At 31.1% G+C, this 16,386-nt stretch overlaps 1 protein-coding gene across 1 annotated transcript; it reads right to left on the bottom strand.

Annotated features, from left to right (window-relative positions):
* Nucleotides 1-7,507: 7,507 nt before the first annotated feature.
* LOC18042301 (GDSL esterase/lipase EXL3) lies at nt 7,508-11,840 on the bottom strand. The gene is made up of 5 exons (XM_024183874.1): nt 11,585-11,840; nt 8,921-9,051; nt 8,233-8,466; nt 7,838-8,093; nt 7,508-7,701 (listed from the first exon to the last, which is right to left on the bottom strand). The coding sequence occupies exons 1-5, from the start codon at nt 11,838-11,840 to the stop codon at nt 7,508-7,510; spliced, it is 1,071 nt and encodes a 356-aa protein (XP_024039642.1).
* Nucleotides 11,841-16,386: the final 4,546 nt, after the last annotated feature.

The following is a 16,386-nucleotide window of genomic DNA, read 5'->3' as shown; positions in this document are numbered from 1 at the left end:
CAACCCCACAATTTTTTTTTCGAGTCTCTCTTATGACCAAACAAAAAATTTACCTATGATGTGGTAAACTACGAATGCACAACCAGTAGAGCCCGTTGGCGACATAGTAGATTGGGAGGTTCCGAAGGAAATTCGACCAATCAAGGTTAATCCACCAATAGAAGCACCATCATCTGGTCGTCGCCCAGAGCTCATAATACCATCTGTTAGTGAGGATGTAGATAGGAGAACTTTAAAATGTGGGTGGTGCAACGAAGCGGGCCATAACCGAAAGAGGTGGAAGAATCCTATTACGTTGAGTCGAAGCTAATTGTATCGTTCTAAATTCTTATGTATTTTGAGAACTTATTTTTTATTTGTTGCACAAATATATATAACAAAGTCTTTAATTTCAATTATATTGCAAATTAATTATTTGAATTGTATGTAAAGAAAGAGAAGTTATGCAGACACCAATAATAATAATACCATTAAATATGTCCACTGCAATAATAAAATCCAATATCATCATTACATATCGGCGCCACAATGTCCTAAACGGCAATATCACTATTAAATATGTCCACAACAATCTTCTTCCTAAAATACTGCCCGTGGCCACTACTAAAATTGAGTATGAGCCCAAACATTAAATACATTGTGATTATCAATATAAAAACGCCGCAATCGCCACTACCAGGCTCTTGTTGTGGCACACTCCTACATATTTTGACCTTCCAAGGGTTGGCACTTCGCAAGTCATGTCGGACATTGTAGAATCCGACATCTTCTAACCATCGAGGGAAGATGACTTCAAGTGGCTTAAATTTATCCTTATATGTTTTATCATCGCGAACCACCACCAGCGAGTTATAAATCCACATATTTTTCTTACGAAGGTCCACTCGAGTTACTATCCAGTGATCGCCACAAAGATTCACAGGAATGAATACATGCATAAATAAATTAATGTAAGTTAATTGTTTTTGTTATGTTTAAGGTATTAAAAAAAACTATCGTAAATTGTGTAGCAAAACGCACCATATCGACGTCTGTGAAACGTTTCGACGTGATTTATTCTCGTCCATCAAACCCTAACTTCATCACACCTAGACCCTTCCTCGGTGCGGGCGGATTACGCTTGGCCAATTTGTTTTTTGCCATGTAACTAAAACAAAATCAAATTTCTATTCGTTATAAAATTTTACAAAATTATTGCAATAAAAATTTAAAATAAATTTTACGACAAAATACAAATAAACACAAATTATCCACAGAGAAATCTATGTTTTTGTGCGACAGGCATCCCATCGCTGCATCGCATATAATTTTGTGTGACGGACATATAATCAAACAAAAAAAATTCAATGGTCTGTACACAAGCACTATTTTTTTGTGTGATGAATGAAATACAGAGCCTATGCTATTGTCGCGCAAAAGCAATGCTTTGTATTTTTGTGTGACGGATGCCTGTCGCACAAGTTTTTGTGCGACGGCCTTCCCGTCGCACAAAAACACAGCATGTGCGCAAAACACATGCTCTGTATTTTTGTGTGATGGGCATCCGTCGCACAAAAACACAGCCCATTGTGCGCGAGTCTCGCGCGATGGCCTGGCCATCGCACTAGATTTGGTGCGATGAGCTGTGCCCGTTGCGCGAGACTCGTGCACAATGGGCTGTGCTCGTCGCGCGATGGCTGCTGCAAATTCCATCTAATGGGTAGCAACAGCCATCCAACACCCATCAACAACATCCAACTCTCACATCTCGCTTGCAACACACCAACCCACCACTGCCATCAACAACCGCAAATAATCAAACCATCACAACCGCACCAACCCAACACCACAACAACAACAACAACAACAACAAAGCACAACAACACCACAAAATCACAACCCAAATAAAAAAAGAAGTAAGAACTCACCTAGGGTTTTGAATTTTTACAATTGATTTTGGAGATCTTGGATGATTTTGAACATGAGAGGTGATTTCAGCCGCCAATGATGGACTCCGGTGCCGCTCTACGCCATCGGCTATAGATAAGCGATTCCGGTGAGAAGTTTTCGGTGAGATGGGGAGGATTTGGGGGAGAGAGGAGGGTGATAATGAGAGGGGTAGTTTGGTCTTCAAAATTAATGTTTGACTAATTTTGATTGAAAAAAGTTTGGTTGGCCAAAGTTAAAAAATGCAAAATTTTAATGACTAATTTGATAAATTTCCCAATTTTCAAGGCACATTATTAGTTAATTATTATTACTTATTCGTTAATGTTTATTAAACTCTAGCTAGCTTATTCAATAATAATATTGTACAGTGATTTCTCATTCTGCAGTATACCTAAATCTTGAACGTACCTTTTATCTGGTCGGGCGATACGGGGAAAGCATTACTATATCCATATATTACATGTATTATTTATAATTGTTGCGCAACGCCTTTGAGCATGTTAAAATGAATTAATGCTTACCAGCTCGCCGGCCCCCACTTGGTTATATCCATTTTATTGTCATATTCTGTTATGTTGTGACTGCATTAATTCTGCCACCAACTTCCGTACTTAAATAAAAATATATATTATGAAAAGAGTAAATTAACTTAATTAGCCTTTGACTATGGCGCTGGCGATGTTTATCAGGAAAGCTGGATCTAGTGTCCAAAATTGTACCGCACATGATACGCATTTATTTCAGTAATAAATATAGCTGTTTCTTACGGTAATTTCCTTCGTCCGTCTCATCATTATTTCAAAAAGAAAAGTGAAGATACTACATACATCAATATAAGAACAGGCCAACCACTCGTCCAGAGTCTTCCAAGTTGGAGTACTGCAGCAAGAACTCCCACTAATTTAATGTGAAGATATTTTTTTTTTCTTGAATTATAACGTATAATTAAGCGAATGTAGTTTTTTTTTTTTACTCAAGTGTGAATAAAATAAACATCCATTGAATATTAATGAGAGTTAAAAATTTGGGTAAAGTTTCATAAATATTAATGTAAGTTAGTTTCAATAATAATCTGATTTGTAAATATCAATTATAATCTCATATAATATAAGTTGTAATTTGAGCAATAGCCTCATATAATAAAAAAAAAATATAAGAACATACTGTTGATGAGAAACAACAGTTGAAGTAAAAATCTCTCTATTATCATATTGCTTAGATTAAATTAATTTTATTATTATAGAATAATTATAATTTAATAGAGATGTAATTATGAAAATTAATATTTTGATTTAATTTTGTATAGTGGTATAAACATAAAAGAGATAGACATAGTAACAAATTTAGTATATGTATAATGTATCAATATAGTATTGGAAATATGAAGTCATATTAAAATTTACACATTTGCATTCTATTTAAAGTTTTTTCTTAATATAAATTTCATAAATGTTGTACATTGCATAAATTATTGTCCCAAATATCTTTCACAAAAATTATTTTGTTCCATCTTAAATCTTTAATGTAATATAACATTTTTTTTATATAGACAATTATAACTATGTGGAGGTAAATTCCTTAAGATTGGATCATGAAAAATTATAAATTATTACAATATGGAGTTTATTCATATTCGTGACTGGTCAAATTGGCCCTAACTATATAAAAAATTATTTCCATATAAAATATCACTATAAAGATGTTTACTGTAACTACAACCATAATGGTTTGGATATATTATCTCATTAAAAATGCGAATTATAAAGAAAACAATTACGTACAATCAACATATCCAAAACAATTGAGAGAGATTGAACTGGTAGCATAGTCTTAAAGTCATCTTCCAATGAAAAGCTCTTAGTTTATTAAATAATGAGAACTAGACTAAAGAGATATAATAATACGAATTCAAAATTGGTATTTTTCTTGTTATTTAGTTTAGTCTTTATTTTAATTTATTACCATATATTAGAATTTGTGTGTTTCTATCTTTTAAAAAAGTCCTTCGTATATGTATATTTTTATCTTTTAACTTAGTGCTTAATGCACACTATATTAAGGCAAGGAGTCTTATTAATTAGAAGAAAACTCTACATATATTTGTTAGTTTCCCAATTGAGGCCATTGATTTGAATTCAATAGCCCATTGTTTTTTTATTTTATTTTAGAGTCTCAAAATTGGTGGGCCTATCATGCAGACTTTAATGAGCCATTGAATCTAATGGCTCCAATTTCAGTCTCACACACACTTTAGTTAATGGGCAAGAATCGAGATCTCTTATTAGAATCTCACATTGTATATCTACAATTATTCTCAAGAGTGGATGTCCTCGTATTGAAATAATGAGATATGTAATTTTGAGCGTCGGATATTTCCAATGGTCGAGATTCCTTACAACGGTCAAATTTAATTCTGACATGATAAACCTATGGAGAACACGAACTAATGCTAAAAAATAAGGTTAATTACCTTCAAGTGGCACATATTTTGATATATTTAAAAAAAGTGATACATATTTTAAAAATAGTCATATGGATGACAATCCGCTAATTTTAGCTATTTACTCAAACGGCTCAAGGGTAAAATAGAAAAAAAAAATATATTTTTTATTTTATTTTTCTCCGTCTTTCTTTCTCTTCTCCGTGCTCATTTTCTTTTTCCTTTTTCCTCTTTTTTTGTCCTTTCTTCGTTTTCTCCAGCCAACGTCTACTTCAACCTTCATCTTCTCCACATCTAAGATCTGGATGGTGCGGTAGCGCTGCTGCTCCAAATCGCGGTAGTTGCTCACATCGAACGAACGTCGTCTGTGAACCAACCCCACCGCTGTTCGGGAAGCCCACTACTATCATATTAAGTTTAGTAATTTTAAGATTTGAAAATTTTGTTTCAAGATTTGATTAGTTTATGTTTAGTTTGGTGAACAAACAAACCCTAGCAATCGGAGCTCGGTTATACTTCTCTCCTGGCATCTCTAATTCTTTGTTCGCCAAACCAACGGTTAACGAAGTTGCAAAAGTAGAATTAAACTCAGATTATTTAAAAAAAAAAAAAAAGCCTATATGAATTCGATGATTTAAATTTAATTTTATTTATTTTTATTAAAAAATTAAAAATCAGTTAGTAGGGATAAAATCATCAATTTATATGTAAAGAATTAAATCAGTTAAATTTAATAGTAATTTGTCAATTATTCGAGTATTTTTAAAACATATATTATCTTTGTCAAATATATCAAAATAAGTGTTACCTGGCGGCAATTAACTCTAAAAAATAAAATTAATTTTTTAAAAATAATATAATAACATCATACTATTAAATTAAATGAGTTTGCACGCCTTCATGGACATCAACTTCTGCAACTTATTCTGCTAGAAAGTAAGATGGTTCAACATCTACTAGCACAGCAATTGAAATGGATCAAAATCATCATATACAAAAGTAATGAGTTAACGCTACAGTGAATCAATCAATGTAGACACGCCGCTACGATGGAGTTCCCGCGGCTGTGAAAATCAAATTTGATACCTAAATTTTGACCCTAATCAAGCTGTGCAATCGCCATCAAAGTTTTCTCTTTCTAAAATGCGATTTATATCATTTGACTTTATAAACTCAAAAAAAAATTGACTTCAAAATTTTATAACAAGTAGAAATATGGCATAAAACTAAATGTAATAATATATGCATTTTGAAATAATTTTAAAATAAAAATATTTCTTATATTTTACAATATATTGGGCCTATTTTATCATATTAAAGTAATTTTTAGTAATAAATAAAAACTTAATATTAAAATAAATAAGTTAAATTAAAATTATTTTGAAAATTATGTAAAAAGTTATTTTAATATTATCAATGGGGAGATATTTTGTTAATTTTAAAATCTATTTAATCTAAAGATTTATTTAAAATCTTTATAATAAATACAAATATATTATAAAAATAAATATAATACTTTAAAATTTGAAAAAAAATTATGTTAAAAATAATTTAATATTATTAGTCTACTAGATATATTATATTATTTTATATTAATTTGCATTAATTAAAAACCTTTAAAGTTAATTTTCTAATTACTATAATCAAAGGTATTATGGTCAAAAAGTGTCTCGGTGTCTCTTTTTTAAAACTTAGGGTCTTTGTGACAATTTCTCCAAACCTTAGGGGTGTCGGTGTCCTTATCCCTTAAAGGTTTTTAAATATTATAAAGACTCTGCAATGTAGGGCTAGATGTCAGTAATTAATTATTTAACCAAAATATAAAGTGATCGTTGGATGCAATTCAACTATAAAAAATACTCTCCCATATTATAACTATAATCTATGATCCGCAAACATGCACGCTCACGCACGCGTGCACACATATATGCATGCACACATAGAATTTTTTTCTAGAGTAGATGCCCTCATTTTTATATGGACACCCTATTAAGCCATGTGATTTAATAAATCAGTTTTTAATGTTATTAAACTATATGTCTTTATAGTGTATTAAAAATTAATTCTATTAAGTCGCATGACTTAACATCATGTCCGCAATTAAAAAAAGAAAAGGCATTTGCATATATAAGTGAGGATGTCAATAAAAAATATAAAAAAAGACACTATTAAAAATTATATTTTTTATCTGTTAATATATTGAAATATATGTTTTATAATTTTTGTTTTATTTTTTTATCTATATATATAAAGAGAGAGAGAGAGAGAGAGAGTCATTCTCCAGTGAGGACATCCTTATTTTGTTAAAATGACTATATACATATATATAATAGCAACAACAACAACAACAATAATAATATTTCTCTAATAAGTATACCACTTACTAGAGAAGGACTATATATATAGTGAGACAATCCTCACTTTGTTAAAATGAGAATACTAGCAAAATATTAAAAGAACACAAATTATAGTATATCAAGAGATAAAAAAACACAATTTCCAATGTATTTTACCATTATCCCCACTTTAACAAAATAAGACTTTTCTTACTAGAGAATGAATATATATGTATGTATGTATGTATGAATGTATGTATAGTCATTATTTAATAAGAGATTTCTTAAGTTATTAAAATAAGGGATAAATAAAAAGACAAGAAAAATATACACTTTAATACGGTATATTTTATCCTAAAACACGTGTTTTTCTTATTTTTTACCTATCTCTTACGATGTAAATTAAGAGATTTATCTTTGAAAAATTATTATTATTAACTTTTATAAATGTGCATTTGCGCGCGCGCAAAGATAATCTAGTGATTATTAATAGTAGCACCTAGATACCTGGCGCAATTCTGCAACTTTATGTAAATAATATTAAAGCTATGCCACCGACAATATTCATTATTCTAAAAAAGTTATAATGAAAGCTCTTGGATTTCTTTTTATCCATCACTGGATACACATAAAAATTTTATAATAATGTATTAAGTTCTGTATCCAGTTATTTCACCTAAAACAAATTACAAAATAAAATCTTATCGTATCCACAGTCTTTTCTGGGAAATGGCACGCATACAATTAAACTGAGTAACTAAAAGATTATTGGTGCAATAATAAATAAAACACAAGTTGACCCTCAAAAGAACTTATCAACATATTTCCCAACAAGTAACGAGACAAGCACCCTGTACGCTCTTTCAGTGGGATGGTAACTGTCCCAAAAAACATGACTAGAATCGTTTGAACAAGTCGTCGAAGTCCATGCATTACATAGTACTGCTACCTCTAAATTCCCCGTGCCACAGCACCCTTCATTCACAACTTCAAAGCCTGCATGCACAATTCATTTATAGGTTAAATGAAAATTATTGTTTTATATATTAATTAATCAATCAGAAGTGCTATAATGCATAGAAATAGATTTGAAAATAGAAAAAAAGGGAAAAAAAAAGGGAAGTTCAATTACCATGTTTTTTAGGGTTTTGAATGAGATCGAGAAAAGGGTTATAGACATCTATGAACACCATCCTACTTCCGGGCAAGCTATTCTTGATGGAATCCAATTTTGCAGACAATTTTTTGTTGAATAATTGTGATGCTTGGTTGAAATTCTCTGCGCATTCTCTAGCATTTCCTCCTGCTAAAGTTCTTTGTGCTGGCAAGCACCCGATTGGTGGTGCACCGAAAACTGCGACTCTTCGTGCCCCCAATTCATAAAGCTCCTTCAAAATATCATTAACAAATTAAAACAAAAAAAAAGGAACAAATAACGTATGTAGCTCCAAAAGGCCACATATTGATCAAAGTAATAAACGCGTGACAATATACATACATACATACACTCAAAAATGAAAAGCTTACATTCAAGAAATCAGAAGCTGAGTTAGCCATAAGGTCAGTGTAAGCTGGGATATCATATTGTAGTTTTCTTGCCCGAAGCGTGAAGTAGGTATTAGCAATGTCATCGCTGCCGGCTACCACCAGAAATAAACCTTTGGCCAATATGAAGTTCGTTTTGTTTTCTCCAACAAGTAATTTCAACTTCATTATGTAATCTTTGAAGTACTCTATTTGATCTGATAACGATAGAACTGACTGTTTTTTCACACCAAGTTAGAGGATATCGATATATATTCAAAAAAGATATGAATCAAATTAATATATACACTTTAAGATTTGGAAAAAAAAAAGAAGAATATAAAAATTACGCCTCATCTTTACGATTATTTTATCATTTTTTCAAATACAAGAGAAGGATCAAACTATAAGGGAGGGATACCCGTATTTCCAAAAATTGAGACTGCATTTAAAAGGACCAAAATACGTAAATATATTTTCAATCCTAGTTAATTTTAATGGACTTTCAAACAATAAGGAGCTAAACTAGCTCGAAGGGACTTCAAATTTTTGGGGAAGAAAAAAAGAAAAATTAGAAGCCCAGAAAGGCTGTAGCCTTTGATTGGGTCCGCCCCAGCTCCTTGTGTACAAGGAATTGTTCATCCACTTAAAATATAAACGTGATAGTTTTTAAAATTAAAGATGCACGCACCACTAGCTTGGATGTCATAGGATCGTAACCGGAGCCACCAGAAGCAAAGCATACACCAGTGACAAGATCTCGAGATGATAAAGCTTGACCCACGTATGCTGGCAGAAGTTCTTTGATTCCCAATTCTTCAGCTGAATTATTTATTAAAACATGAAAATCATGAATGAAGTTCATAATGGAAAAGGAGCAATGCAAAGACAAATATTATTTACTTAAAATTATGTATGTATGTATGTATGTATGAGGATCGCAAGCCCCTTTCTTTAACACAAATTTTGAAACAAAATGTAGGCCTTAAATTATAATCAATTTAATGCCTGAAAATAATGATGACATAAATTTCTTTTAAAATAGAAATTAATAAAATTTGGGACCCTGAAGGTTATTAATTCCTTTTGTTATCTTTTTCTCTCTTTAGGGTGCGATCTTCTTCTTCTTCTCTATGATTTCCTCAATAGCAATAAACTAAAAAAAATAAAAAAAATTCACTCCTGGACGATCTAATGTTCAAATTTCAAGCTCCAACTGAAAATGATCTTGCCTTCTTAATATAGTCATACAACACTTTGTATCAATTTGATTTTTCTATATCTTCCTTGTTAATAATAACAATTAGATAATGAGTAATCACTCCACAAACAGATACACAAGACTGCAAAAAATTTATGGCTAAGATTTTTATAAGAAGTAAAAAGAAAATTATTGAGTATAACTGAACTTTTCTTTGTCTTCTATAGTGTGAACAACATTTTTTTTCCTTTCTAGATACATTTAATTCTCTCTTATTCTTTAATTTATGATATAACATTCTCATTATTTCTTCTTTTTCTTTGTTGATAGAAAAGAATATGTAAAAGAGAGAGAAATAAGGAAAAAGGAAGAGGTATTAAAATAGGCTAAAATAAGAGAGAAAAAGATAATAGAACGAGCATATAATATTTGGTGGGACCAAATTTTATAAATATTTCTTTAAAAAAGAAATCTATGTCAACATTAATTTCAACCATTAAAAGGCTGATATTGTTTTATAAAAAAATGTCTTAAAACGAGGGGCCACGGATCCTATCGGGCGTAATGAAGATTCATTCTTTTTTAACCTAATATTTAACACATATTGATAATCATTAGATTATAATGAGTTTAATTTAAGGGTGAGAATACTTAGATCCATCAAACTATTCATGAAACACTCTTCTACAAAAATGATTTATTACACGAATATCCTTAACTTGACTTATTATTATAACCATCGTAGCTAAACATTATAACTTTATCTGCTTTAATTTCTCTCTCTAAAGCTTTCGTTTCGGCATTTCTTTTGCCATATATATAAAAGACTATCGTTGCTCTTTAGCATTAACTAAACTATAGTTGATAAATAAAAGACTTATCTACTTTAATATATATTAAGCTTCCTTGCGACTTGGAATGCAAAAATTTGAGTTTTAATTGAGATCAGGAATCTTTATATTTTATCTTATGTTTCCAGTGTTTCGTGATAGAATTTTGAGAGTTTCAGTCTAGGAAGAAAAAGAGCCAGTACAACAAGTCAAGAACAATGGGGGATTTGGTTATAAAACTAAGACATAATGCTAAGAGAAACTAGAGAGATAACATTCGTAAAAAAGAAAGAATAAAAAAACTGAATAAAAATATATTGTGTATAAAAGTGGGGTTATTAAGTAAAAAAATAGATTTTTAAATTTATATACTAACTTTTTTTAAATAAATAAATTTATTAAGTATTATGGTGTATTTAAATAACCTCACCCCCTTTTTTGAGTGGTTCAGATATACTATTGTCTATTTTCTTATTCTTTCTCACCATTATGCCACATCCTCTTCGATTAGCACGTCGATCTCCATAATAATTTTTTTTTAAAAGCACACCAAAGCCATATTGGAAAAAAAATCTTTTCATCTCAATAGGCCAAATTTTAGATTATTTTTATTTTACTAATCTATTTCTGCACTGTTCACATGCTTAATGAAATGGCAAAAATTGAGAAGTCAATGTTTTCTCCCCCTTTAACGACACTTTTAATGCTTTCATCTTGTGTTGCAAAAAAAAATGAAGTAGATTATCAGTTCCTCAAACCAGAAATTAAAGTTTGATAAATATATAAAAGATTAGGATCTTTTCTTGGTTTTTTTTTTCCTTTCCTGGTCTCTCCTAATAAAATAACTGATTAAAATTAGATTTTGAATTTTGATATTAATAACCAAGCTAACTTTTTCACATATAAATCTTAGAACCTAATGTTGCAAAAATGGTTGCCAGTACAAGCAAAATATCGCAAGGAAGATCTTGCAGAGACCAAGGAAAGAGAAAAGAAAACGGAAAAAAAAAAAGAAAAAGGAAAGCGTAGGTGATTTAGTTTTAATTTCCACTATTTATTTAAGCAATACAAACGCCTATATCAACTCTAATCTAAACCATTTTAGTGAATTTTGATCTAATGTGACGATTAACAATTTGTGTTAAAAAAAAAAAAGGCTCCCCGAACCTACCCTATCTATCTCTCTCTCTCTCTCTCTCTCTATATATATATATATAACACATACGTATATACATGTATGCATATATATAAACATAGAGAGAGAGAGCTTGAAGAGAGGGAACTAACGGTGAGAGTGTGAAAGCTATGAGTTGTAGAGAAGTACCTATTATATCGGCAGGAACTTTTCCGTTACTAAATCTTCCAGTAGCAACTCCTCCTTGAAAATCTTTGCCATAAGGAGGGAAATCGCACTTCGATATCGTCCTCAGGTCGTTGTTATTCCCTGTATCCACTATCGAATCTCCAAAAGCAATCAGTGCCGGAATCGTTTCATTTTCAGGAAGCTTTACCAAAGCTTGTATGCAACTGAACAACAAGCAAGAACCAACAACAGATAAATAACAAGACGGCCGCTTCATGAATGAGTAGTGGTTATTTATATCTTGTATTGCAAAAGAAATTGAAGTGGTGATTCTTTTTCATGCGTTGCATGGTCTTTTGAACCTCTATATATATATATATACACACACACACACACACACATACTTACCCATTACTAAGACATTTATGGTACACAAAATCACACTATTTCTGTCATACGAATTAAAATATTGTTTCTTATGTGCAAACCTACGTTTAAATATTTATTGACATTTAAATACTATTCAATTTTTATGCTCTATTAAGTGATCAATAAACTATACACATGCTTCGAGCGACCTCCTCCAACTCCAACTATTTTGACAGGGTTTCGCTATAAAAAATTTAATTAATGAGATTCACGACTGCATCAATAAACATTTTCAACGAAATTAGGCTTAAGTCACCATTTTCTTATCCCCAGAGGCCTGACGGACTGAAGGTAGGGATTGGAAAATTGATATAAACCCACCCCCCCTTACCTTTTAAAAAAATAAAAACAATTATAAAAAGGAAAAAAAAAATATCATCAGTTTCTTAAATTCTGAATTTGTTTAACTGATAACAAAGTAAATTAAAACAATTGGCTCATATCATGCATGTTTCTCTGATCTGACGAAAGAATGCCCACTGCATGCTTTCTTATTGTTCGTATGATACCCTTGGATTCCACTCTCAGGGATACGTCCGCTGTCCGCACCTCTCACGCACTAATTTCATTCTGATTTACAACTCTTACTTGCCTCTGCTCTCCAATTTTAGGTTTGTTGTGCTAATTAATTAAGACTGTCTAACAAAGTTCATATTGTAACTTTTTTAATAATAAAAAAAAAATTGAAAGAAGCTTTTTTTTTTTTTTTTTTGGGCCAAGGAAAATGTTATATTTTGTTATCTGGAGAAAAGACATGAGCGCTTAAATTTTTTACCAATAAACATCTAGACTCCATTATTTCAAAAATGAAAGCTAAACTTATTCCATTTGTGAATTGAGTGGATTTCAGTGAAAATAAGGCATTCTATACCATTCTTAATCTTGTGTGGACATTATAATACATTTTATTTTGGTGGGTATTATATAGTGCATTATAATCTCTATATAAATAAACAAATATTCACTAACAAAAAAGAGTTATTGATGCATATATATCCATTTTTGAAACGATGGACGTAGCTATCAATTATAACAAACCTCGAAAAATTGGTCATTTTTTCCTTATCTTTTTACATGGAGAAAGTATCCCATATAAAGCTCCAAAAGAGATTGCATTCTTCATAGCAAAATAAACTCTTACATAATAATATAATTAAAGCCATGTCTGGCATGACGCAATGGATAACATTATTAGTGGGTCTTGCATCAAATCTTCAACATCAAGTGATCTCCTGTTCGCTCCCACTTTTGCACCTCCTTTAGTTAAAAAGTTTTTATTTATGCGGGTTTCCCCACAAAATTGCTGCGAAACCCCGGGTTTACGCGGGCATGCATTAAATTATTTTTTAAAACTTTTTTTTTTCCCAATCAATTAAAGCTATTTAATTTATTTATAATTATTTATTTCCAGAAATACGCTAAGGTGGATCTGTACCACAAGTAGACCAAATCTCTCAATTTCTAGTAAACCCCATATCAAAATAAATTTATATATTACGTAACCATTTGAAAGAAGGCCTAATATTTAATTTCCAATTATCCCACCACCCAAATTAGGGTGCGGCTGCGGTGCCAAATTTACATCATTACAACGTCATGGTAAAAATATATGCTTGATGTTTTACTGCATAATGTAGCCCCCCGAAATTAATAATAATTAAATGAGACGGCATAAAAAATTATTTGAGAAAACAAAAATATATAGTCGTAATCTAGATTACTAAATCGCCTCTGAGCCTCCCTCGCAACCCCATCAGGAATTAAACTTATCAAAGAAACAATAAATGTTATTAAACTTTTTTTTTTACACGACTGACTGAACATGTTTAGGTTGGTATTTAATGTGCTCAGAAGTAATTAATTACACGATTCGACATAATAATAATAATAACTTGTGCATATAATCAGAGAAATTGAACCGCCCTTAAACACGAGGCAAGCAAACCAACTGCCAATAAGCCAATAATAGGACGATGTGTTGTTGATCCAGAGGTAACGAGTTTAATTAGTTACTTACAACTCGTAATGATGAGTTGATATTCCTTCATCACAATATAATTATTCTTCAGCTTCACTCGTATTCGATTCTATGCGCAAAATGACAAGCTTGCATGCCCACAAAAAAAGAAAAAAATAAAGAAATACCGCCAATCATTATAAAATTTAGATGGTCTTCTATGAATACAAATTAGTAAAGTCGGTGTAGAAAATGGTGGAAATTGAGGTACGTTTTACTGCGTGCATGCGGCGAGTAGGTGGGCTACCTCAATCTATTTCACAATCTTTGAATTACTCATCAATAATAAAATTATCGTCCATGAATTAAAATATATGGGAACATTAATTAATAAATTTAATTGCCGTCCCAGTACTGCAATACACTGTATGTTACGCCATCAACAGTGTTTGTTGAACAACTAGCTAGCAACCCAACGTTTGGTCATACATACTCCTGCAATTCTGCCTGCCTTATGGATTCTTATTTCAAATTAATTTCCCACCCCGCCCACAATCTTGAATTAAAAACATTTGCCCCTGAATAATCATTTAATAATAATAATAAAAAAAAAAACAAAACAGAGCCAGTCGACCGAATTTGCTGACAAACCAGTAAGATGGTCCTGAATTTATTGGAAAATGATAAAGAGACTCAACATATTGACAAAATAATATTGATAGAATGAACAATAACATTATCTTATAGTTTTAATTGATTATTATTTTTTTCTCTGCGGCCCATTGCACGGTTTTATAATTCATTTTATCATATTTAAATATTGGTGTTTAAACTTGTTGAATAATTGTCGATGGATCCCACGAGAAGACCCACTTACTTTATCACTTGGCAGAAATTGTGGGGTTGGAGGGACAGACACAGACCATGTAAAAAACAAAAAACACAAGTATTTCTTAGCACAGTGGGGGGGTCCATGCGTGTATGAGGATCTTCAATACTTCTAGAAGTTTTTTATTATATATACCATCATCCTAGCTAGCTAGCTAGCTACATGCATTTGTCACGCCAGTTTATTTGAGAAGCAAAGTATATGATGTGATATTATTAAAAGTACTATAAATGTATAATGGTGCTGTATTGCTGTCATGCACCCTCAGTTCATCACCCTCCAGAATTAGACGTTATCCATTTTAAAATTATGTAATCGTGACACCTAATACGATACAATCCAATAACTTGCTTAATATCTAACACAATGTATATCAAATATTGCACACCCATTTGACACAAATTACACTATTTTATATCTCCCAATAATATTATGTGTTGATATTGTAAAATATACATGTCTAGCAGAATATTATACATTTATACTAGTAAAATTTTAAGTCTATCTTGATTTCATGACATAGAATATCATATAAATGTTCATTCTTTACAAACGAAAAGAAAAATTATATCTAATATTTGAGATTTAATGACAAGATTCTACAAATCAATTTAATGTGCATTTGAGATTGAGGTTGGACAGCTGTAACTTTTAATTTATAATACTAAAATATTTAGTAAACACTAACTGTCATGGTTTGAAATTTATGTTGATATGATTTTTTTTATTTGTATGATGAAAAGTCTATTATATCTTTAATAATTTTATCAAAATTATTATTTAAAATTTATATTTACTACATATTATTAACTTATATTTCATAATTATAATTTTTTTTTCACAACAATTGTACCTTAAAAGTAATAACACCTCAATTTCAAACAGAACTTAGAATTGACAAAAATATATTTTAATGCAAATGTTAATTTGTTTTGCCCACGTCCACGTCCACGCCCACACCCTAAACCCCCGACTATTAATTTCTCCCACACCCATAATTAATAATATGCTGTCTAATTTTCGTAGTAGCTGGGCCTTGGCCCCGGGTACAAGATATATTGGTTCGAGGGATGCTTAAAAGGTGAAAATGAATCGTTAGGAGTTAGAACCAACCCGGATAGAATGCAATGCTCATTTATACCGAGTAAACAGACAGCAACTAATGGACTAACAAAAAACAGTTACACGGCACATTTCTCCCCGCAATGGATTTTTTATTAAGTGTGCACAAAACCAGCAACTCTATACATTTCTAAAAATTAAATTATTATTATAACTCCCCAATTTCTGGCCTAATTTCTCTTATTACCCGCTAATGCCAATCCCGGAGAGAAGCCACCAGGGGCCATTGGATTTTTTTTTTTTAATTTATTTGTTGGCTGAACATAGTTGGGCGGGTTCACCTAAATCTGCATCAGCAGATTTATTTGTGGTGTATTGAAATATGTTTATTTTTTGGCTTATTCTTATCTTTAATAAATTCAGGAAATTTTTATTAGATAAACACTATAATCCCGAGTATCCACCACCAGCTCGAGTAGTGCGAGG

This window comes from Citrus clementina, unplaced genomic scaffold, assembly GCF_000493195.1.
Source record: "Citrus clementina cultivar Clemenules unplaced genomic scaffold, Citrus_clementina_v1.0 scaffold_5, whole genome shotgun sequence".
Taxonomy (NCBI): Eukaryota; Viridiplantae; Streptophyta; class Magnoliopsida; order Sapindales; family Rutaceae; genus Citrus; species Citrus x clementina.
This window is presented reverse-complemented; position numbering and strand designations above follow the sequence as displayed.